General features: G+C 46.4%; 1 protein-coding gene across 1 annotated transcript in view; it reads right to left on the reverse strand.

Moving 5' to 3' along the window:
- The window catches only part of wnt4 (wingless-type MMTV integration site family, member 4), a 21,863-nt gene extending 206 nt beyond the window's left edge, over positions 1 to 21,657 (reverse strand). The window contains exons 1-6 of the mRNA XM_068594030.1: positions 20,975 to 21,657; positions 2,755 to 2,836; positions 2,386 to 2,539; positions 1,537 to 1,668; positions 1,095 to 1,237; positions 1 to 689 (exon numbers count right to left, since the gene is read on the reverse strand). The exon at positions 1 to 689 is cut by the window's left edge and continues 206 nt beyond it. Of these exons, the coding sequence (XP_068450131.1) occupies positions 219 to 689; positions 1,095 to 1,237; positions 1,537 to 1,668; positions 2,386 to 2,539; positions 2,755 to 2,836; positions 20,975 to 21,225 (1,233 nt within the window). The 5' untranslated portion in view covers positions 21,226 to 21,657 and the 3' untranslated portion in view covers positions 1 to 218. The remainder of the gene's footprint in view (positions 690 to 1,094; positions 1,238 to 1,536; positions 1,669 to 2,385; positions 2,540 to 2,754; positions 2,837 to 20,974) is intronic.
- Between the last annotated feature and the right edge of the window lie 855 nt (positions 21,658 to 22,512).

Raw genomic sequence — 22,512 nt, forward strand, 5'->3', positions numbered from 1 at the left:
ATCCATGAAGGTGTCATAAAATGAAGAGGATGACATTTGACTTCTGAGCCAGTCGGTCTGCTTCCGTTGACCAGTAGTAGAGGGGTGGGGTGGTTTCAAGCAGGAGAAGAGGGAGGTTAACAAGTCCTCCTTGCTCCCTCTGGCGTTTCGTAACCGAGCAGGAGTGTGCGGCGTTTGTTTTGTTCATCAGCAGCGCCCTCTGTGCCCCGTCCCTCCCATCACCGGCAAGTGTGCATTTCCACCATTTTGCGACACTGTTTGCACTTGACATAACAGCACCAGTGAAACTTGCAGCTGCACCTGTCCACCACCTCCACCTCCTGCGTCTGAAAGCCGCGGCCACAGCACATCAGCTCGCAGCCGTCGATGGCCTTCGATGTTCGGTTACACTGGCGGCCCACAGTGCCCAGCATGCCTGGCGTGCGCGGGTCAAAGTCGCAGAAATCTGGACTGGGTTCCAGGTAGACCAGGTCTTCGTCCGTGTGCGGTTTGAACTGGGAGTTCCGGGGCATCAGGACTTTGGTGGTGCCCACCTTGCGCTGCTCCACCTCGGTGGCGCCGTCAAACTTCTCCTTGATGACGTTGCCCACTTTGCGGAAGGGCGGCATGGCTTTCCAGCAGGTCTTTACCTCGCAGGAGCCCGACACGCCGTGGCATTTGCACTCCACGCGCATGTGGGACAGGATGGCCTGCAGAGGTGCCAGAGAACTTTTGGTGAGCAGAAAGACCTTAAAATAATGTGACGACAATGCATAATATCTCTGTCCACTATGGCAGAGTCTACCTCTACCTGAGCTGTAAACTTGAGTCACAAAAATAAAGGATTGGTCTTTCCCTTGAGATAAAATACTGTATTTTGTAATGTATCTTGGAAACTGGAATTATTTGAATGACTTGAAACTTGGCTGTGACTTGCCTCAAATGTATTAAGACTTGGCCTAGACTTTTTTTGTGGATGACTTAAGACGTCGGCTTGTATCAAATAAATATTGTGAGGGAACTGTCAAAGCAGTTCAAAAAAGAAAGAAGCCAACATGACTCGTTGGGTGCGCTGTACTAAAAGAAGGGGATACGTGTAAAGGGCAGCAAGTTACCTTCCTGCCAGCCTCGTTGTTGTGCAAGTTCATGAGAGCGCGACTGGAGGACTGGCCTTTACTCCTCTCCCTCACGTCCACAAAGGACTGGGAAAAGGCCACGCCATAGGCAATGTTATCACTGCAGCCCGACCACTGGAACCCTGCCAGAACAAAGATAAGGTCATTCTGTAACGATGGTTTATTGTAGTAATGTGTGATATGGATATTGTAACATATCTGGCTCTATGCGCATAGAGATACGATAGCAGAATTAATACGCTACTCAGGACATCTGTCTGGCATTTTAAAAATGGAATGAACATTTCAAATGTTGCATGATTTAGCTTTTGAAATCATTGCATTCAAATGTGCTGGATCAGTTGGTCCTTCTGTGTCTGTGTGTGTGCGTTTGCGTGTGTGTGTGTGTGTGTGTGTGTGTGAAAGGGAAAGCGAGACCTACCCTCTGGACTGACTCCATGTACATTGTGGTCGCAGCCACATTTTTCCAGCTCTCCGCTGCTGCAGGCCCTCGTGACCGCAAACGCCACACTGGCTGCTGAGATGGCATACACAAAGGCTGCCTCACGGGTACCTAACACACACACAAACACAGGCACACACAGTCGTATTGTTTCATTATGTAACTGAAAAGAGCTTCTCATTTTGAATGGCAAGAAAACCTTTACAGATGAAGACTGTATTAAAGTCTCAGGGCGAGAGCGCCGACGTTGACTTGCAGGAGCTGGTGAAGCCAATGCAAATGGAAAACGGCTTCAAAATGTCACGATACTTTAGAAAGGAATGGAATAATCCACATTTTCTAAACGCTTGCAGGTTGGACAGTTGACTAATGAAGTTGTTTTAGTGTTAATCAGCTGAAGGGCCAGTTCCAACGTTTCGTCTTGGCCCTTGACGTCTGATACTGATGCTCAGGGTGTGAAGCAATATCTGTCGCCTAGAGTGACTTCCACGATGACGTAGTTTAAGAACAACAAGGCCGGGGTCGCCGCCAATGGATGGGTCAAACAAACCAGAGACTTTTATCCAGGAGACCATTGTTTGTGTCATCAGTGAAATTTAAAAGGTTAGTTTTTAGCAGTGTAAGCAGGCCACGTTGCGCAACATTCCTAGTTCACGCCACGTCGTTGAACATACACTACGGAGCGTAACTTTCACCCAAACCATTTTCAAGCCTCACCCAACCTACGCTTTTCCACGGGGTCCTTACCAAAAGTCCGTTTTATGTGACAAGTCGGGAATGAGGCCGCGGGGAGTCGGTGGCGGGAATGTCCGCAGTGCATCATCTTACCCTGGGTGACGATTTTGCCAAACACAGGCATGGTCTCCAGAGTGGAGCAGTTCCATCGGCGGTTGCGAAACTGGAACTGACACTCGTCTATAGCCAGCTGGGCTCCACGCCGCACCGCGTCCATCACCTCCACACTGCGCTTACAGATCTGGACCTGGAGTGGAGACACATGGAAGCTGCCTCAGCAGAGAGTACCAACACACATCCTGACAAAATACCTCACAAAATACCTCACTTTCTCATTAGACCGAATCAAAAAAAAAAAAGGTACATCATTGTCCAATCAATACCAAATACCAAAAGCTGATATCCCATGCTGAATGACACCACTTTACAGCAAATAAGATGCACAAAGATGGAGGTCTGTACCTGTCTCTGGATGAGGCCTCGTAACCTCTCGCACGTCTCCTCGTCCCGGATGCTTCCCACTGACGACAGCTTGGCCAGGTAACTGACGGAAAGGAAAAAAAAAGACAACCAGCAGGACCTTGTTAGTGACGGCCTGAAAGAACATTCAGGAGAAGAAGCCGAACTGCAGCGTCTGATGTCTGTGTTTAAAGCGACGTACAGTGAGATACAGGCGAGACGGGGATTCGACCACGCCATTCAGACGAAGCGCAGCTTGTGTACGGGAAGGATTTGGTTCCCATGACGTTGTGGGAATGTTTTGGATAAATGTCTGGTTGTGAGGACACTGAGAGGAGGGAAAGTGGCTTATCTTACACACCACCTCCAGGCCAGACAGGTCGGCAGATATACATACACACACACACACACACACACACACACACAATCTGAGATGTGTGAGAAAATGGCATCAGTCTGGATGCCCTGACCCTCACACATCCACCTCACCTCACTTCAGTCTCATATCTCCAGGTCCAGCTGCACCTTACAGAAATAGGCTTTCTCATAAGCTGGCGGCGAGTCTCCCGACGCGGGAGCGGCCCTGATTATGTACCGTCTACACTACTCCACGTGCACTCATGTAAACATATGTTGAGTCTAGGAAGTGTACGTTCCTCAAACAATGGAAAGTTTTTTCCAGATGCCATGCACCAACTCAGCTTTTGTGTAGGTGCACGTAACACAATCCTAGAGTTTTGAAGGACAGTTTACTTAAATTGTAAAGCGTGGATACTATTCAGCCATTTGGTGTTTACGTCATATTTACGACTTAACACTAGAATAAGTGAACACATTGTGGATATAGATTTCCTTTCTGTAGAGTTAACACAGTGCTGTTGGCAGTTGTCTTTTCCACAAACCTTCAGGTGTCTGAAAGTTATAATTCATACAAATTAAAAAAAACACAGTCTTGTTGTTTACCCCTTGCTTCCAATATTTATGCTAAGCTAGGCTACCCACGCGGTGAGGTTGCAGACTCCTTGAAGAGGACCCTCTCCATGTGTTGATAAAAAAGCTCATTCTAAATGTGAAAAAATTCAGATGATTGTACACACACAAACACACAATATATAAACTTACATAGTAATATTAAGAATGTCTTTTTTTCTTAAGGAATGTAAGCAGTATTTCCCCAAAATGTTAAACTATTCCTAACGCAAAGTATATTTAAGTATTGACATCCAATATAGAGAAAATATATAAACCATGAACTGCATTAAATCCGAGCAGCACATTTTTAATGCGATTTTCCACAGCTGACATGTGAAATCTAGCACCACTGCTGACTCTTTAAGGACAAAAAACACCTACTAAAAACTATATGACAGTTTTATTTTTCCGCATTTGAAGGCTCCTCCATAAAGTGGACAGAGTTTGAATATCAAAAATGTCCCTTAATAAAGGCAAATTCCAACAAAATTACCTTCCAGGCTATGATTCCCTTCAGGTGGACATGTTTTCCCTTAAGGTCTCTCAAAAGCTTGTTTTATGAGTCCCGGGTTATGAGATCCCAAGACCACACACATCTCGGCAAAGCCCCGCTCGCCGTCTCAATCAAGCCGTGGCACACATCCAGACTGCGGGGAATTCGGCTGTCAGATCACTGTCAGCGCTTTACGAGCGCCCAACACAAAGTCATGCCATCGATGTCGCACGCCAGCTGACTGGCGTCCAAAGGTTCTTGTGAACTTATTGATTTCATTGCGTATGGATCGGCTTTTTTTTTCATCTCAGCTCTTTTACGGCCTCCTGTGTTATGCGCAAGTGTTGCTTCAGCGCGTTATCTTCAGGGCTATTTGTAAATGTGCTCGTATAATTAGTGCATCATCCTTCCAGAGGTCAAACGGCTCCTCCTCTCCATCCACCCTCTCGTCTCCTCCTCTCAGCAGCTCAGATAACATCTGCCTCTCCCTCTCTCTCTCTCTCTCTCCGTCTCTTTGATGGTCTTCCTTTTCTCTTCCCCTCCAGACACTGTCAGTATTTAGCACTCATCGCTGCGATAACCCCGCTCTCCGCCACATCCGCTCCTCAGGGGTGACCTCACTCCCTCGAGAGGTTGACTCACGAGCTCCCACCCACCCCCCAACATTTCGTTTGAAACCGCACGAATGATTCTTTCTACATTAACTGAAGCGACTGTGTGAAACACCACCCAGCGAGACAGATGGAGGCGGTTCATTGAGCATATATTTTGGAAACGCAATGAGCAAGGCTGCATCTTTGGCTGGGGAGTTAAACTCCAGGTCGAGGTCTTTACAGGTCCAACATATTGCACCTGATCCAAGATGGACCCGTGGAAAACCTGAACAAGTGCGTCAGAGACCTGAGCCAGCCGGATCTCGCTCCCGAGGATTCAAATAGCGACGCTTGGGCGGTAGCTCACATTTGGACCGATCTAAATAGACAATGAAGTATAAAAAGACCAGACTGAAAGTGCAGTGAACCCTGATAGACTTCAATCGTAATAAAAAAACACCAATGGCAGCAAGAGGCGAGTAATTAGGAAACAGTCACTGTCAATAAGAGAAGCACAATAACGTGTCCTAAGAACTAATCTAAAGAAACTTCATAGAAAGTCCTAGAAGTATTTTCTCATGCGTTCCTGCTGACAAGTTCGCCGTATCAAAAACCTTAAAAAGGGATAATGTGTTCACAACCTCAAAGTGGCCAAGAAAAGACTTTAAGGCGTCCCGGCTGAAACCCCCGAGAAGGCCTCCTGTCGTCTTTTGTCTCTTTCTGGTACGACAAAAAGCTCTACTGGTCACACAAGACGGATGGATTAGCGTATTGCATTGATAAATATAACACTTCCAAAGAAATATACTAATTGAGTTGCCGTAAATCCAAACTCTTGGGGGGAACCCTAAAGCCCTCTGTCTCTGCTCGAGCCCACTGCGTGGTTATATCTTTTCCCAAAATCTGCAGGTCCTGCCCCCCCCTTTCCCGGTGTGGATGGAGTCCAACTCGCCTCTGCCCAGCTCTGATTTGCTCTGTTGCAGTAGCAAGGGGGGGTTTCATCAAAGCCATGTGTGCCGCTTGATCCCTCTTTGTTGTGTAGCGTAGCCTTGGGGCAGAGCGCTACGTTTGGGTGGAGGCATCCAGCTGGGAGACCATCACACGGCGATCAGAACAACCCACGGACGGAGAAAACACAAGGCGACAACACAACAGAACCCGGCGGGACGGGCGGCGTCCCCCTCGCGAAGGACACAGACAGCTGGATGGCATCCCGCTGGCCTGACGTTCACCTGGGAAACGTTTAATAAACATCGGATAAGCCTCTATGCGAGTCCTTTTCTGGATGCGTTTGTGTGTGTGTGTGTGTGCGTGTGTGTACGCGTGGGAAAGGTTCAGCAGAGGCCTTGAGCCAGTGTGTGTGTGTGTGTGTGTGTGAGCGTTTCATCCCCTGTCTCACTTTTATCTGCTCCCTCTGCATATGTGTGCCCTTCGCTTCCCAGAGACGAGGTTAACAAAACGCCTCAACAAGGAGACGGAGGAGTCGAACCGTAGAAGGACAGAGCATCACATACAGACACACACACACACACACACACACACACACACACACACACACACACCATCATCCCCACATCTCATCCTCATTCCCCTCCCTCTTTTCCTCTCTGGCCTCTTGGTGGTAGCGTGCTTAAATCCCAGGGGCCTAAGCCCAGTGGAGCCAGTGGTGTTGTGAAGGCTGCGATGTGTAATGCAACACAAACACGCGAACGCACAACGGGCCAGGTGGAATGCTCCCTACCTCCCACCCAGAGCCCCCCCCCCCCCCCCCACACACACAGCCCCATGGGAGGCTCGGACTGAAAAGAAGAGATAATTCTAAACAGAGGAGGCGTTCATGACGCAGGTCGCTATCTGGAGACATGAAATAAAGGCGAACATAAGGAATGGTGGACACCACGCAAAACTTTTGTTTCAACGTTTCACCCCCCTTTTTGTAAATTACCGCATTGTTCATGAAGAAAATTGCCTTATTGAGGTCAAAAACATAAAGAACATAATCCTTAATCTTGCACTCAGTAAGGGTGGCACTCCGGTCTTGGATCATTTGGATTTCCATGTGAGCGAGGACGATGGGATTTGTGTAGGAGTTTGGCAGTCTGGAGTGTTTTTGTTGGTCGTGAGCTTTAGGGTTTTTGGAATTGTGTGCATATTTCCATTTGTGTGTGTGTGTGTGTGTGGAGAAAGACTCAATCCAGCACTTTTCCGGGCGTCGCAACAGACACCCAGTAGCTGGTATATAGTGTAAGTGTGCGGTGCGTTTCATGGATGGGTTACGGGATGAGTTGCTTCATCGTGACGGATGCTGACTTGGCAGATATGCGTTGGAGATCATAGAAGTTGACACTTCAAGACTTAGTTATTTTCTTGTTCTATGTTGTTGCTTGTCTTTCTTTCTTTCATGAATATTTAGTTTACTTTATCTTGGTATTTTATTTTTTGGAATAAATGAAATCGGAAAATTATTTCTTGTTTTAAAATGATTATTTTTTAAAGTTTTTTTATTCGAAAAAAAAAGAAGAGATCAATGGTTTTGTCCTATGAAACAAAAGAAAGAAGCTTGAGGTCCACGTACGAGCTGTCGGAAATGTTTTATCAAATATCAAACTGCACGTATGTTGGTTTCACTTTCTAAAATGAATGTTATATTGCTACTTCTTTTTTTTTTTAATTGACTACATTTTGTGCTGTCGGACTGAAGAAGCAATTAGTAAATATCCCTCATGGTTCTGGCAACATGTGAACAGTGTATTTCACTATTTTTCAGACCGTTAACAACAAAGAAATGAATCCCACCAGATGAAGCCTTAGTTGTAGCTTTTAATAGTTATTGTTCAGCATGAAGCGAAACCTCCAATGACTTGAGAGAGGACTTCAGTTGTCCTCGTCCTCATTTTCCTTGTTTGTAATATCATTTGATACCGGACGAGACAAAACATTCTCAACAAGTAGGCCTATGAAGTCAGCTGAGATGTCAAATGAAGGCCTAAAGGTGATAAATGAAGAGAAGAGAGAGTGCAGGTGGAGGCTGGCCACATCTGCCACATCTGCATGACAGTAATGCGCTTCAGCAAGCTACCGTCGCTCTCTCTCTCTCTCTCTCTCTCTCTCTCTCCATGCATCCATCCCGTCTACTGTGTATTTATATGAAAATACCCTGGTGTTTGCCTTTCCAGCACTGAGCACACAGCAGAGGTACACAGCGACAGGTAAATATAGCATGGGTGGGAAATGCAAGGAGGAGAGCTGCAAGAAAAGAGCCTCAGAGAGCTCTCCTCCACCGAGGCGCTGTGCACAACCCTGCGAGCGGCGGGGGACAGCTCTGCAACTTTGATGCGCGGGCAATGTTTTGTGCGTTAGTTTTGTGCCAATGAAGGGAAGTGCGACAGAAAACCCTTCTCGTTGGCGGCAGAGGGTCAAAGTGCTCGCGTGAAGACAAATGTGACCTGAGCTAACCCTCCTCGTCCCCCCCCCCCTCTGCAGTGGACACCTACAGGATGTAAAACATAGAGCGAGCTGTAGAGGGCACTGTCCTCTCAGTTTACCTCGAGCCACTTTACCTTTGGAGGCTCCCCTGATGAACCAAATGCCTCTGCTGTTGCCCCACGTGCCCAAAAGACAGAAAGAAAAAGCCTTTAACATCTTCATACATCGCTGCTCTCCCAGTTAGACTCGTTTCTGATGGAATGTTCTGTGATTTTCTGGTTGTTTCCAAAGGAGGAAAGGAAAGTTAAGGACCCATTTCAGCACTATGCTGACCTGTTGTCTGAGGAATACACTGAATCTGAGCTGTGCTGTGCTGAAGCTGACCTCTGACCTGTGTCCGAATGACACATTTGAGCTATTCAGAAAGGCAGATTGTGGTATCTTTCGTCCTGGACCCTGTTGTCCCCGTCCTTCTTCTGTTTGAGTGGACACTGACAAACACATTTGTCCAGTATTGAGCGGCAACGCTGCAGCTAGGGCAACTGCTAATAAGGGCCAGTTTTGGCCACTGACAGGCTGACAACATTATGGAAAGCATCCTGCCGAGAAAAACAACTTTTTTTAATCACAATTTCGCTGGATCCTGTCTGTTATTGCGTCCGACCAAGACTAGCCCACAGAGGAGTCTCTGTAGCAGAATCTCATGAGAGATGACGTTGGATTCAAAGCTCTCATCCACATCGCCCAAATCAGACAAATATACAACCATGACGTTGACGATCTTCTCGATAACACTGAGCTGCAATTTCTCCACTTGGACGCAACCTCTCTCCGGCTCTCAAGCACGTTTCTGCCGTTGTCCTTAAGCGACGAGTCAACGCTCCTTCAATACTGAACCAATTTCTAATATTATTGTCCCCATTCAACACAGACACATGAAAAATACAACATTTGGATGATACACTAAAGCACATGAAACAGATACAACTTCACTATGTTTAATCGAAGCCGTGAAAACGAAACGAGTTAAATGAGTAAATCTGTATTAATGTATAAATTAAGTAATTCATCTGATTGGCTGGCGGGTTTCTGGAGGGGGGAGTTGAATCACCGTAACAACTGTGCATCTGCTCCTTGTCACATGACCAACACATCATTGGTGAAAGTAACCTGTCCCCCCATCCTCTTTTCGGAGGATGGGGGGACGGGGGGAGACCCTCACAGTCGAGGTCCCAACTGCATTTTTTTCTCCTATCAGGGTTGACTTTTCAGCGACATTGACAAAATGGTTTGATTTTGTCCAACCATACCCGACAGATAAGCAGTGGATTGACATGAGATTATCAAAAATATTCTAGAGATCTGAAGGTGGCAGACCATGGTTTTCATGTGAATGAATGGGGCGCCTGCATACTGATTACTTGTTGTTGATTTTAAATATTAAAATAGAACATAAACAATAGGGACGTTTTATGACATGAAAAATATTGAAATAATACGCATTTGCTCCAGTAATACGACATATGTATTTTTTTTTTCTCGTGAGTGCATTCAAAAAATGTAAATACTAACCATTCTGAAAGCATTGATGTCTCATTGAGGAATGAAACATCAAAAGGAAACAGAAAGCGCCGCTGACACGCAGCAGTTGGCTCAGGAGCCTCGGGGCGCTGGAGGTAGCAACAGTGGCTGGGTTTTTGTATCAAGGACTACGTGGATCTAATTTTAAACCACAGTGCTCAAAATAGCCTTCGCTCTTATGTATTCAGTGACAAATGAAATAAATGCAGGAGGGGAAACGGTAGCTTCAAAGAAAGGAATGAAAGATTAGAGGGGAAGAGAGCATGAGACAATGGAAAAAGGTCAACGAGGATCATTTAAAGGACAAAAGGGGAAAAGGGGAAAGCAAAGCATGGAGACAGGAAAAGTGATAAGAGTAGAAAGAGGTGGAAGTGAAATGCGTCTGATGAGTCTGTGTGTGTGTGTGTGTCTCTCTGTCTCTCTCTCTCTCTCTCTCTCTCTCTCTCTCTCTCTCTCTCTCTCTCTCTCTCTCTCTCTCTCTCTCTCTCTCTCTCTCTGCGTGTGTCTGGGTGTATTTATATGCTGCTGGCACCACTGGAGCTCATTTCCCCCTAAAAATAACACGCTCTGCCAACACCACAACCACTCACACACACAGACACACACGTGTACTCAAAAACACACTTTAAAACAGGGGGAAAGTGGCAATAAAAGCCATGAAATTGACCTCCTCGCTTGGTGTTAGTGCTGTGGCCCACTGAAGGCCAGGACTCAATTAGTGCGTGTGTCAGTTTAATGTTCATGCATACGAGCCTCACCCAGCCGTCGACATCAGCATGTCCTACTGGGACTGTCGTGCTTTCTGTTGTCTCGTTTCTGCCTATAAAGGTCTTTTGTAGGTGATGTAACACTCTGATGTAACACCATGTTGGAGGTGTGGAGCTCACCAACTGCTGCAGATTGTTTAAATTGCATGTCTACATGCAGGGCTGGGCTTGAGACGATTCCTGTGCCGGGTACCTGTGACCATTATTGTGTTTTGGTGAAATCATCTCATCAGCTAGCTGACCACATGAGTAAAGCTGGTACACAATGTGGCAAAAAAGAGGGGCGTGAGTTTAGGTTTGTTCTGTTTAGTAGGACAAAGATGATCATATCAGCTTCAGAGTGAGCAAGTCTCTGAATGTTTTGTAGGATCACCCAAAGACATATTTTTGCAAGCCAATCCAAAAGTTAGCATCGCTCCAAAAGTCATTCCACGTGCGTTTTGTTCAGCAAGATCATCTTTACGTTGACATGATTTTTGAAGAGTAACTTGCCAGAGGAAAAGCAAAAGGTTTGGCTATAAATGAACGACACCATGGCTCTGTGATTTCAATGTCACCACCGGCAAGCTATCAAACAGCTCTCTACGGAAGTCTTTCCTCTTAACAATGACATCCAGCGTGAATCTACAAGTTGGAGAGTTTAGTCCACTAACACAACTCTACAGACAGTCGAGTCGTTGGTGTGAGTTCCCTTGAGTTTCCCTGTTTGGCGTGATGATGGTTAATGTCCCTGACAACTTCTGTTGTCTTCTTGATGCGCTTGTTAGCGACCGCCTTTTTCAATAAACATAAAAGCTTCAAAATTCACAAACAGCGGGGTACAACAAAATGTAATCACAGGCATTATTTCAGGCAGCTAACCCAAAAAACTATTCAGGAAAAGTCCATGACTTCGAGACGAGGGAACCGAAAGTGCAAAATTGCTCGAGTTTCTTCACTGACTTTCTGAAGCGCTTCTGCTAAATGACTCGTGAGTAGAAATGTATGCATCTTGTCCTTTTGAGCCACATTTACACAAGACTTAAGAGTCTACAGCCACGCTCAGTCCTGTGAACTAAATGATAACATCAACTTGGCAACGTGTACACAATGACCACGCTGACATTTGCTGATTTCTACAAAACACAAAGTACAACTGAAGGTGATCGGTAGGTCATGAGGTTTGCTGGTATTTGGTGATCAAACAATGTATTGGACAGATTGAGATTGTTTCACCTGATGACCACGCAAGCTGAAAAAAGTCATTAGGATTTGTCCTCTGGGGACCATGACTGTTTGTTCATTGCTGAGATTTTTCAGCAGACACACAGCATTGTCATCCATAGAGCAATGCCAGTGTGAAGCGAGAAAGTACCCGTTCAGTGATGAAGCATTGAGGGGGCCAGTGGCCCGTCACCTCGTGTAACCGCCCCTGTCAATTGGTTGGACAATAATTGGAGATTAGAAATGTGTCTCGTTAATCTATGGTTAATTATGGACTATTAAATGTCAAAGGGTACAATTATATTGCGCTGAGTGCGATCTAATTTGGTTCCGTTGAGTATTTTCAGATTTAGATGAAAGAGCAGCTTGACACTAATGCAGACGCTGCTTGGCTCTCCCGTGCTGTCAATTTCTTGGATAAAAAAAAAAAAGGTTATGAAATCACAAACTGAGAAAAAAAAATGTGATTGCATAATTGATGGAGTTTGTGGTTGTTGTTTTTTATTCCCACATTCAGTTTGGATAGATAAGGAGATAAGCTTGCTGTTGAAAGCGCAATCATTCATGTGCGGCGGGCAGGTTCGGGCATGCGCCATTCCTGCTAACTATTTACACAGTTAACACACGTGTATAAACTGTGTGTTGTACACAGGTTTGTGTGTACAAAGAACCCTCTGTGTGTGTGGTTAGAACATTCAGCACAGCTCTCACTTATCTGGTACTCATCACTAATGAGCAGAACACTCTAAAGTCCTTAAGTTTTATATTGTAAAATAAAGAGTACATGTGCAGTAAGTAATACCTCAGGGTGTTTTACGCCAGGACAGGATCGTGATGTGTGTCTTCATATTTTACGGCTATATTTTGGCAAAATGGCACGATTAAAAGTAAGCCAAATGAGCTAATATTAGTTCTTGTTCCCTTCGCCAAAGAGGTCTTTTGATTGGGTTTGTTTGTCTGTCCTGATGCAGGACTTTGGACAAAACTGCTCGCCTGATTTTCATGAAATCTTGTGAAAGGCAAGGCCGAGGAGGAACCCCTTAAATGAAATTCCACCGAGAGGTGAACTTGAACATTATCTTTCACCTCATGGAAACGGCCTCGGCGAAGGTCTGCAGTGTCGGAGTGTCCTTCTAGTTCGCAAAGTACCCTGTTGATTCACAGCGGTCCGTCCAGAGATGGAAATATCCTTGTAAAGTCAGGGGAACTTCGAAGGGAGGTTCAATTTGGAAGTGAATCAAAGCGATCGATCTGGAGGTGGTTGTAGAGTCACAGCCGCTGTTGAAGCTGCAGACCGTGTTGGCGAGGGGGCCAAACTACATCAACTACCTACCTGTTGCGTCTAGAACAATCAGCATGCACCTGTCCTGTTCACCTTGGCAGTATCTTTGCCTCACTACAATTTCTCTGTCAAGTCTCCCCAAAAAAAAAAGAACCCAGGCTCACAGTGTTTGCACCTTATCGATCTTCAAAAGTTGCTTTGCGAGCCAACGCACCTCGGAGAAGCTGCAGGGCACATTCAGAAAGGCGATCAGCTGTTCACAGTCACCGTTGCCCCCCGGAGCACGAGCCCCTTCAAACATGGCCGCCGGTGTGGATCCGACACAACCCCCTGTTGTCTCTCAGCGATCCTCGTGCCTCCCCACGGCTCAGAGTGTGTTACGATAATTGTACACACACTAGTGACAAGGGTGCTCAAAATAACATGCCACGGCTTCACCACATTCATGTGTGTGTGTGTGTGTGTGTGTGTGCTTGCGCGCGTGTGTAAAGAAGTGTGAGGCGCCAGTGAGTACCGCAATGCCAAGGTCTCTGCTTTCTCTGGTTACCCATCAGCTGCCATCTCTTTAGCACCTCACCATGGTTGTCGGGGACACGTGCATGCGCGTTCACACACTTACACACAAAGACGCAGCGACAAAGAGACAGGGACGCAGAAAGAGAGACCAGTGTGTGTACTCATTGTTCCACAGTGTGTTTGCTGGAGGTGCTGTTGGGGATGTGTAACGCTTGAGTGTTTGGTAGTTCAGAGGACAATCACAACTATTCTGCCTGAACCAAAACCAACTCCCGATCTCATTTGTCTTTCCACGTGCTGGTTGCTCTTCTGCCGCATCTTCTGCTCCATGTCGACGACAGCAAACGGCGTCTGAACTCGGACCCGCCGTTCCCGACCGAAAGTGAAGTGTTTAAAAAGCAAACACTCAACCCATTTGAGGCTCTAAAGGGGATGTCCTTTCCTGAGCAAATAAACGAGGATTCTAATCCTTTCTCCAGAGCCGATTCGTGACAGTTTAACTGAACAAATAAATGAAGCCGTTGCGAGGCAGCGCTCGGGTTTTTGTCTCGTCTTCAGACAGATGCCAGATGTAATCCTTCTTTTGCCACAACAGCGGCGCGATGGATTATTCACAACCACCACGGTGGCTTTTGCTTCAACTCGCTTTGACGGACTTTGAACCGCTAATGAAGTCAGAGCCTCAAACCGATGCCTTCAAATGACCTATATAAGCAAACAGTATCATCAACAAGACGATTATCTTAATTCTACATTCTAGTCTTTGTTAATGCCTGACACCTGGTCCGATTGCACTGCAATATTAGACTTTGGATTGAGGGCAGCAGATTCACCAGAAACTTCAGCTCCGATTCTAGCGGGGCCTCCAGCAGCTCGGGAGCGCCCGCTGAAGTGAAGGGAGGCCCGGGGGGAACCAGAACCACCCTGCTGCAGTAAAATAGGAGGTTTTCTAAAGGGGGTCTGGTGCTCGGAAACGCCACCAGCAAAATCAAAACACACGGAAAGTTCCTCCAATGATAGTTGTTAGCACCGATTTGTTTTTATTCTCTGGACTGCACCAGTTTGGGATCTCGGCGCCACGATCACTTTTATTCATGTTTTGGGACAGTTAGCAGGCCGCCTCTTCTGAAGGCCTTACCTTTACTCTTGTGACTATTTACAGCCATTTCAAAGCAGCAGGTATCGGCTCATTCGGCATACTCTTATTCTTATTGCACGTCCACCGGTTGCATTAAGCAAAAATAACCCCCCACAAACCTTTGATGTGCTTACGTGCACATCAAACTTCTCATTTTTTTTACAGTTTTTCTACTCCGTTGTATATGAAAAGGCACGTTAGATATTGAAAACACTGCACACAAGCTTCATGGAAATCATCAATCAATTAAAACTTCTATATGGACTAAAAAACCCTCAGGACCGCCAGTCCTCCTCAAGTGAACAACAATGTTTTCAAGTACAACACAAGTAGATGTGAAGCACCACATCATAACTGTGTAACTGAATTCTGAATCAAAATGCAAAATGTTTTTCATTTTATTCATGCACTATGATTGTTGTAGAAAGCATTATGTTAACAAATTAAATTACACGCAATTACGCACAGAAGCCACAGACCTTCATCCGACCTTCAACGTGTTCAAAACAGGGAATTTAACTAAGAAGCGTCATCATCTTCTCTTGGCAGGAGGCCTATATGTAGAACTCTGTAATCATATTGGAAAGTCTGCTTTATGGATGCCAATGTTAGTCAGTGGATCGTTTGGTCGGTCCACCACTGTGTGGTTCACAGATGGAAATATCTCAACAACTAATGGATGGATTGTTATGAAATGTGGTCCTGACATTGACATTTTCGTCTGGCTGAATTGCAATAATGTTGGTGATCGCATCATTTTTCATCCGGCCCCACAATCATGTCAAAACAAGTATTTTCAGGACTTTTTATACATCTATATTATAGACAGTAGAGAAGAGCCAATGTTTTCAGCAAATGCCCCAAAATATCATTTATTTACAATAAAGTGACAAAGCCTTCTAGCAGCGGTAGAGACACTTGTCTGCTGGAAGCAAAGGTGGAAGTCACATGACACTTTAGAAGCGCAACAAAGTCCGAAGACTTTAACACAGGAGACTGTTGTTGGTTTCCCAATAGTTACAATCAACGTCTATTTCTTTGGACCAACACACAATTGTACCCGAACAAAGTACAAACATTAACCCACAACCCCGATGTTTGGCTAAGCTCAGCTTCCTTCTCCTTTCAGCCCAAACCAATTAACCCTTACCTTCACCAAGTCTACTGCCTGAATCCAACCAGAACTTCATCACAGCATACAGTTTATGACCAAATCATAAATTACGATATAATTATCCCATGAGCTGCGAGATGTTTAGTGCTATCATACACTGTAATGAAGAAGTCAATGCGACATCACCCGTTGGTTTGTGGACTGTGGTTTTTCAGGGCTTGAGCTTTTGGCTGTCGCCATTTTGGTATTTAGCGACCAGAAGTAGCAGGCACAAGCGCTGAATGAGACATTTTTCGGGACATGGCCGTGATGAGGACCTGTCAATCATAAGTTCGCCAGGCCCGAAAGCATATCCTGCTTTATGGTCTATTTGACTCTAAATGGACCATAATTTACGAAATGATCATGATGTATTGAAAAAGACATGAAACTAGAGATTAAGACCATGAACTCGTGTTCACAATGTTTACTGAGGGAATAAATCAAGAGAGAAGGAGAGTCATTTCCTCATAGACTTCCATACAATCTGACTTATTTTTGCAACTAGAGGAGTCTCCTCCTGCTGATCAGTAGAGAGAATGTACGTTTAAGACACTTCTGCATTGGCTTCACTTTTCAGATAACATGTTAGCACACATAACTGCATAAGTTATGCATGATTACGTAACTAAAGGGGTTAAAAACACTGAATTTCTTCATCTGAAGACGAGGGTGAAGTCCTCTTGCTAATTCATTCGGCTTCTCACTAGCCAGTACATTCCAAGATTTTTTGATTTGATTTCAAAACCCATGGCCACACACACACGCACGCACACACACACACGCACACACGCACACACACATTTTCCTTCTTCTTCTCCAGCATGGTGTTCAGCTGTACATGCGTCTCTGTGGGAGTTGGAGCGTGTGTTGTGTGGCCATCATTCTTCTGCGGCCAGTGTGGTAATTACTGAGTGTGTGCCACTGTTGGGGAAGATGCCAGTTTACATGCTCAACACACACACACACACACACACACACACACGCACGCACACACTGCAGCCCTGGAGCAGCACGCAGGTGCAGCAGAACCAGTTGGAACAGGGCAAGAGGAGGAAGAGGACGAGGAGGAGGAGGGTGATGACGGACAAACTAATGAAAAGTAGCATTCAAATCCCCATTCGGGCAGCGGGACGCTACACATGACTCAGCGGCCACGGAGATTTGGCAAAGTGATCGCATCCTGGCTGAGGGGCTAAAGGTGACGGGCTGCAGGTAAACAAACAGGCTGTGGTTGAGCGTGACGTCAGAGCAGCTGAGAGGTGTTAGAAACTCTACAGCTGCATCATTTTAAGACACGTTTGATGTGTGAAATAATAATAACTTGGGAGCCGGGTAGAGGGGGAGGTTTCTGGCACAACTTCTACGGAGAAGGGAAGAGGCCTGAAGAGGTCACGACTATTAAGAACAACTTTCGTGTTTAGTCTCAATCATAAAGTTGTTCTGTATACAACATGTGGCACTGGAGATTTCACCTGTTCATACAATAATAACCCGTCAAATTTCTCCACACAGGGCTGCAACTAATAATAATGTTTCACTCTGAACACATTCATAAATTAATAAACATGAAATCGGGAGAATGGCTGAGCGCCAAAAGCAACACAACGGTGATTTGATCCAAATGTCCAAAGTCCAAACGTTATGCAAATTGCATAAGAAGGTAAATGTTTTGTGGTAAAAATAGCTCGGAACATTTTTTGGGGGGGATAATTTGGCGAACAAAATGCAATATGAAAAGTTAACACTAGCCCAAAGAATTTGTAGTGAGCTCTGGAGGAGCTTTGTTTAGTCTGAGGAAATAATCCTGACGATAAGTAAACAAGTGAGTAAAATGTTTTATACAGACAGAAGTCACAACATGCTGGACAGGAGTAAAACTAAAACTAAAAGTCACAGTGATCATCTCTGTTTGGGTCGTGAGAACGAGAGCCCCGGTTACAAAGTGGAGGTTTGGAAGGAAATAACTACTGAAAAGATGCTTCCAAGTTGTGCATTATGGGAAATGTAGGAACCTGTGTTTTTGTAGCTTGATTCCTACTCAGGCGTGCTAGTCAGGATATCTGTCCATCTGAGGCTTGTATTTAATTTGGACCAAACGTTTTGAATCTGTCTTTTGAGAATTGAAAGTGCAATACTAACTAGCTAACTCTTATTCCATTGTTATCATTATTTTAGTTCCATTTCTGCTTTCGTCTCTTAACATCCATTGCTATGGCCGGTAGAGGTCAAACGTCGATACACGTCCAAATACGATATTGAAAATGCAACAATATTGTAGGATCGACCTTTGGTGCCTGTAGCTCTCTGTCCCTCTCTCTTCCTCTCCCTCCCCCCCTTTTCTTTCTCGCCCCTCCACCCTCCACGCCCCTGCTCTCTCTCTCTCTCTCTCTCTCTCTCTCTCTCTCTCTCTCTCTCTCTCTCTCTCTCTCTCTCTCTCTCTGTCACCTGAGCGCATCACAGTCACACAGATGTGTTTACACTGCAGTCAGCACGGACGAGACGTACACATCTGGCAACCACCTGTTCTGCCGAGTGACCCTGAGGTGGCAAGGTGCATTCTCTCTACCGACCAGCAGGGGGCGACTCCTCCAGTTGCAAAAAGAAGTGCGATTGCATAGAAGTCTATGAGAAAACAACTCTACTTCTCTCTTGATTTATTCCCTCAGTAAACATTGTAAACCTGAGTTTATGTCTCAATCTCTAGTTTTAAGTCTTCTTCAACACAGCGTGACGTTCATTTCGTAAATGATGGTCCATTTAGAGTCAAATAGACCATAAAGCAGAATATACTCTAGGGTGGGCTTACTTTGATTGACAGCTCGCTGTCGCTACCAGAGAGACGATACGAGAGAGACGATACGCTGTCTCTGTGTCACTGCTCCACAATCCAAATATGGTCACTTCCGTTCGTCGGTTGCAAAAAAAGCCAAGGTGGCCGACGACCAAATCTTCAAACTCGAGGCTTCATAACGGCCGTCCACCAACCACGATGACTACGTCGACTTCTTTCATCCAGTCTGTGGAACAAATGGCACGCAAATGGTTCTCACGCAAAATGACTCGAGTCATTCACACGTGAATTGGGGATCGGCGACGTGAGAGGGCTCGAGGCGAACGGGCAGTGCTGATGAAAAGTGCTTGCAAACTGCGTTTGTTAGCATGTTTTTTTTTGTTTGTTTTTTTACAACAACAACAACACCATCTCCCTTCAGCTGCCTCCCATCCTTTTTGACCCGGAGCGCACCAGCTGAAGCTCGAGGGCTTTCGTTGAGGCGTCTGACGCACAGCTCCGCCGCCACACAGGTTTTCCTCCCCGGAGCGATTGTGGTGGAGCAGACTGGCAGCTCGCGGCCTGCCTGTACACGCCTGCCCTCGCTGCTGCTGCTGCTGCTGCTGCTGCTGCTGCTGCTGCCACCACGCCTTCAGCCCCGAACAGCACGATCACGCCGCACTCAGAGGACAGAGAGTTCAAGGCGGACGGTGCTGTTTGGCAAGGCTCTCGGTTTGATTTCTTCTGACAAATCTGCCGGTGACACCAGTTAGGCCGTCTGCTGCTGTACGCCGCTCGCGTTGTCGGTCGCACAACCTCTGAGCAGAGAAATGAAGCAACGTAGAAATAGCAGGGAAAGCTAATTGGTGACAACGTGAGCCCCCCCCAAGAGGATTCTACGAGTGGCTAAGTGTGTAGTGTAATAATAAACATCAATCCCAGGTGTAATTCATACCTATCAGAGCCTCGATACTACATGGGAGAGACCAAGGAGGTGCCCCCTCCCCCAAGCCAGCACCCAACCGCCCCACTGAATGATGAGCGCATGCTTGTGAATCCGCTGGAGCTATCCGCATGGGAATGAATGGCGGAGCACTGCATGCGGAGGAGTGCAGGAACCCACCTGACCGCCTCCCACACAGGAGAGCAGGGAGAGACACACACACACACACACACACACACACACACACACACACACATGCGACCCGGCCGGCCGACAGGCCCGGCCCCCTCTGAGGTGGCACAGGGAGTCCCGCGGTTGTGTTTGGAGCCACCGCAGTCTGACCGCTTCAGACACATGCATGAACACGGGCTGACGTTGAGCTCATAAGAAGACCTGCTGGAGCTTTCCTCATCTCCTCTGAGATACCTTGTTATGTTCACATGCACACGTTACGGCCTGCTGATCGTGGTCTTCACTTCTTTAGGGCATTTTTAAGTATTTTTGTATCATTGTAATGTCCATGTAGTATTCAGGTACCAATCATTTGTCGGGATATACAAGTATTTCAATGTTTAAAATGACAATTCTTTCAATTTTTTCTTTGGAACTTTCTTTGTGGTTTAGCTCAAATGAACACACCTGCCTAATATTAACAGCATCACCGCCTGTCATGTTCTTAAAAGGCTGTTAGTGATAACAACATAAAGTTGACGTTTTTAAATATATGTATATATACATGGAGGACCTCTAATGGTTTCTCCAGGATAATTATTTTCTTCAGTTTCACAAATTGATCTTCTCATTTACAAGGAAATGAGCTTATTACGTTGTATAGGCTGCACACAGAAAAAAAATAAATCTGAATTCTGGCTCAAATAAATTCAAAAATCTTCTGATATTTACTTCATAGGAACATATGTGTTTATCTTGGCAAACCGACGTATCGCCAAGATAGGTCGGTTTGCAAAACAAAATTAAACTTAATAAACTTTATAGGCTGCATGTGCATTGCATATTATTGTCACATTTCCACCTGACAATAAATACAGTTTAAAATGTATTTCCATGCATCTTTCCCAAAAAATAACACGTGTTTCTGTTTTTCTTTGCAAAGGTCTTCGCTGGGGGGGGGGGGGGGGGGGGGATGTAGCCGTGTTGTAAGTTATTAAGTCTGTGAGAAAGGGAGAGAGAGAGAGAGAGAGAGAGTGCGCGCGTGTGCGTGATGGTTAACAATTAACCTGAGCGGCAACTGAGCTGAAGTGAAAGAAGACAAGAGGAAGATAAGTCGGCATGTGAAGGTGAGGAGGAACAGAAAGCAGGTCAGGTGAAGGTGGTGAGAAAGATGCGGTTCACTTTCTAGAAGAAGTGAGGAGTCCAACTTACAGCCAGTTACTCGCGTTGGCCGACAGCAGCGCGCAGCAGAGCATCAGCACGCACCGCAAAACATAGTCCTCGGTCATCTCGAGAGGGATTGTCGGGGAGGTCGGAGAGAGATGAAATAATCCCGAGGGGAACAGGAGGGTCAGATGTGGTTGGAACGAAAGAGAGAGAGAGAGAGAGAGAGAGAGAAAGCAGCGGCGGCAGGGGTCCGTATCGGAGGCTGTTAATCCATCGCCCCGTATCCAGAGGCTCATCCACCGGGGAGGCGCGCAGGGTTCTCCCGTCCCTCCCTCTGCCGCCCGCACTCAGAAGGGACGGGGGAAGAAAAGGGAGATGCTGCAAAACATATATTTCTCTAAGAACTCTGGAGCCACTCGGGCTGAATGGGACGCTTCTTCCTATGAGACAACGTGTTTCGCTTTCTTCCTCGGCCGCCGGGACAGCGCGCGCGGATGAGCAAGTCAATACAAAAAAAAAGTTTCGTGCGCTCCTTCCTCCTCCCTGACGGCTCTGTCACTGGCGGCTCCGGGACACTTCTCTCCTTTGCTTTCCTCTCCTCTCCTCTCCTCTCCTGTCAGCGCGCCGCGGGCTCTCCGCAGGACTCTCCGCCCGCGCGCGCCCCCGGACACATACACACTCTCTGAGGAGCGTAAAGATACGCGCGGGGCTCCCTCTGCTCGCACACCACCGACTCTCGGTGCGTCTGGCGGAGGAGAGATGTGAGCTGACTCTAGTGGAGGGGCGGCGCGAGGATATGGAGGTATGGCAGCGGGATGGGAGTTTTTTTTGGGGGGGGAGGGGAGGGGTTGAAGGAGGCGGGTTCATGGCGCGCTGCTAAGGTAATGTGTGTGTGTGTGTGTGTGTGTGTGTGTGTGTGTGTGTGTGTGTGTGTGTGTGTTTTAGAGGTCTCCTGGGAGGATGCAATAGCACAGCCATTCACTATGCCCCCCCCCCCCCCCCATCTCCCTCCCCTCACCGCGCGCTCCTCTCCAACGCACACATAAACACGCTCTCTTTCACTCGCGCTCCTCGAAACCGCACACACACTTTTTTTTTGGGCCAGCGCCTCGCACTCTCCCTGTCACACACTCCACCAAATATTCTGCGGTCAACGGGCTATTTAAAGCTTGGCTGCAAAACCGGTCAGCATTTTGAGAAAGCAGCAAATCCCTAATAATACGACACATGTCGGCACACTTGCTTACTGATGGATGAAAGCGTCGTGGGAGGATAATAAGGAGAGGCAGCCATGATGGAAGCCTGTAATTAATACCACGGAGGTCTCCATGACTCACCTGACTTTGGCGGAGAAGAGGAGCTGAGGACTGAAGACTGCAAGATGATATTCTATTTACATAAAAACCATGTACCTTATTTATTGTGCAGGAATCAACGCAGCCCACACGTGGGTTTTTCTAACGCAAAGGAGTTTTATTTTTAACACCAGTGAGAAAGTTACCAAACATGTCAGACTGAATTATGGGTAAAGGTGTATAAAAAGGTGGGCAAATATGTACCTGTGTCTAACATGTTGCAGCCAT

This window comes from Clinocottus analis, unplaced genomic scaffold (assembly GCF_023055335.1).
Source record: "Clinocottus analis isolate CAN_PGR_092001 unplaced genomic scaffold, fCliAna1.0.p SCAF_3, whole genome shotgun sequence".
Classification (NCBI taxonomy): domain Eukaryota; kingdom Metazoa; phylum Chordata; class Actinopteri; order Perciformes; family Cottidae; genus Clinocottus; species Clinocottus analis.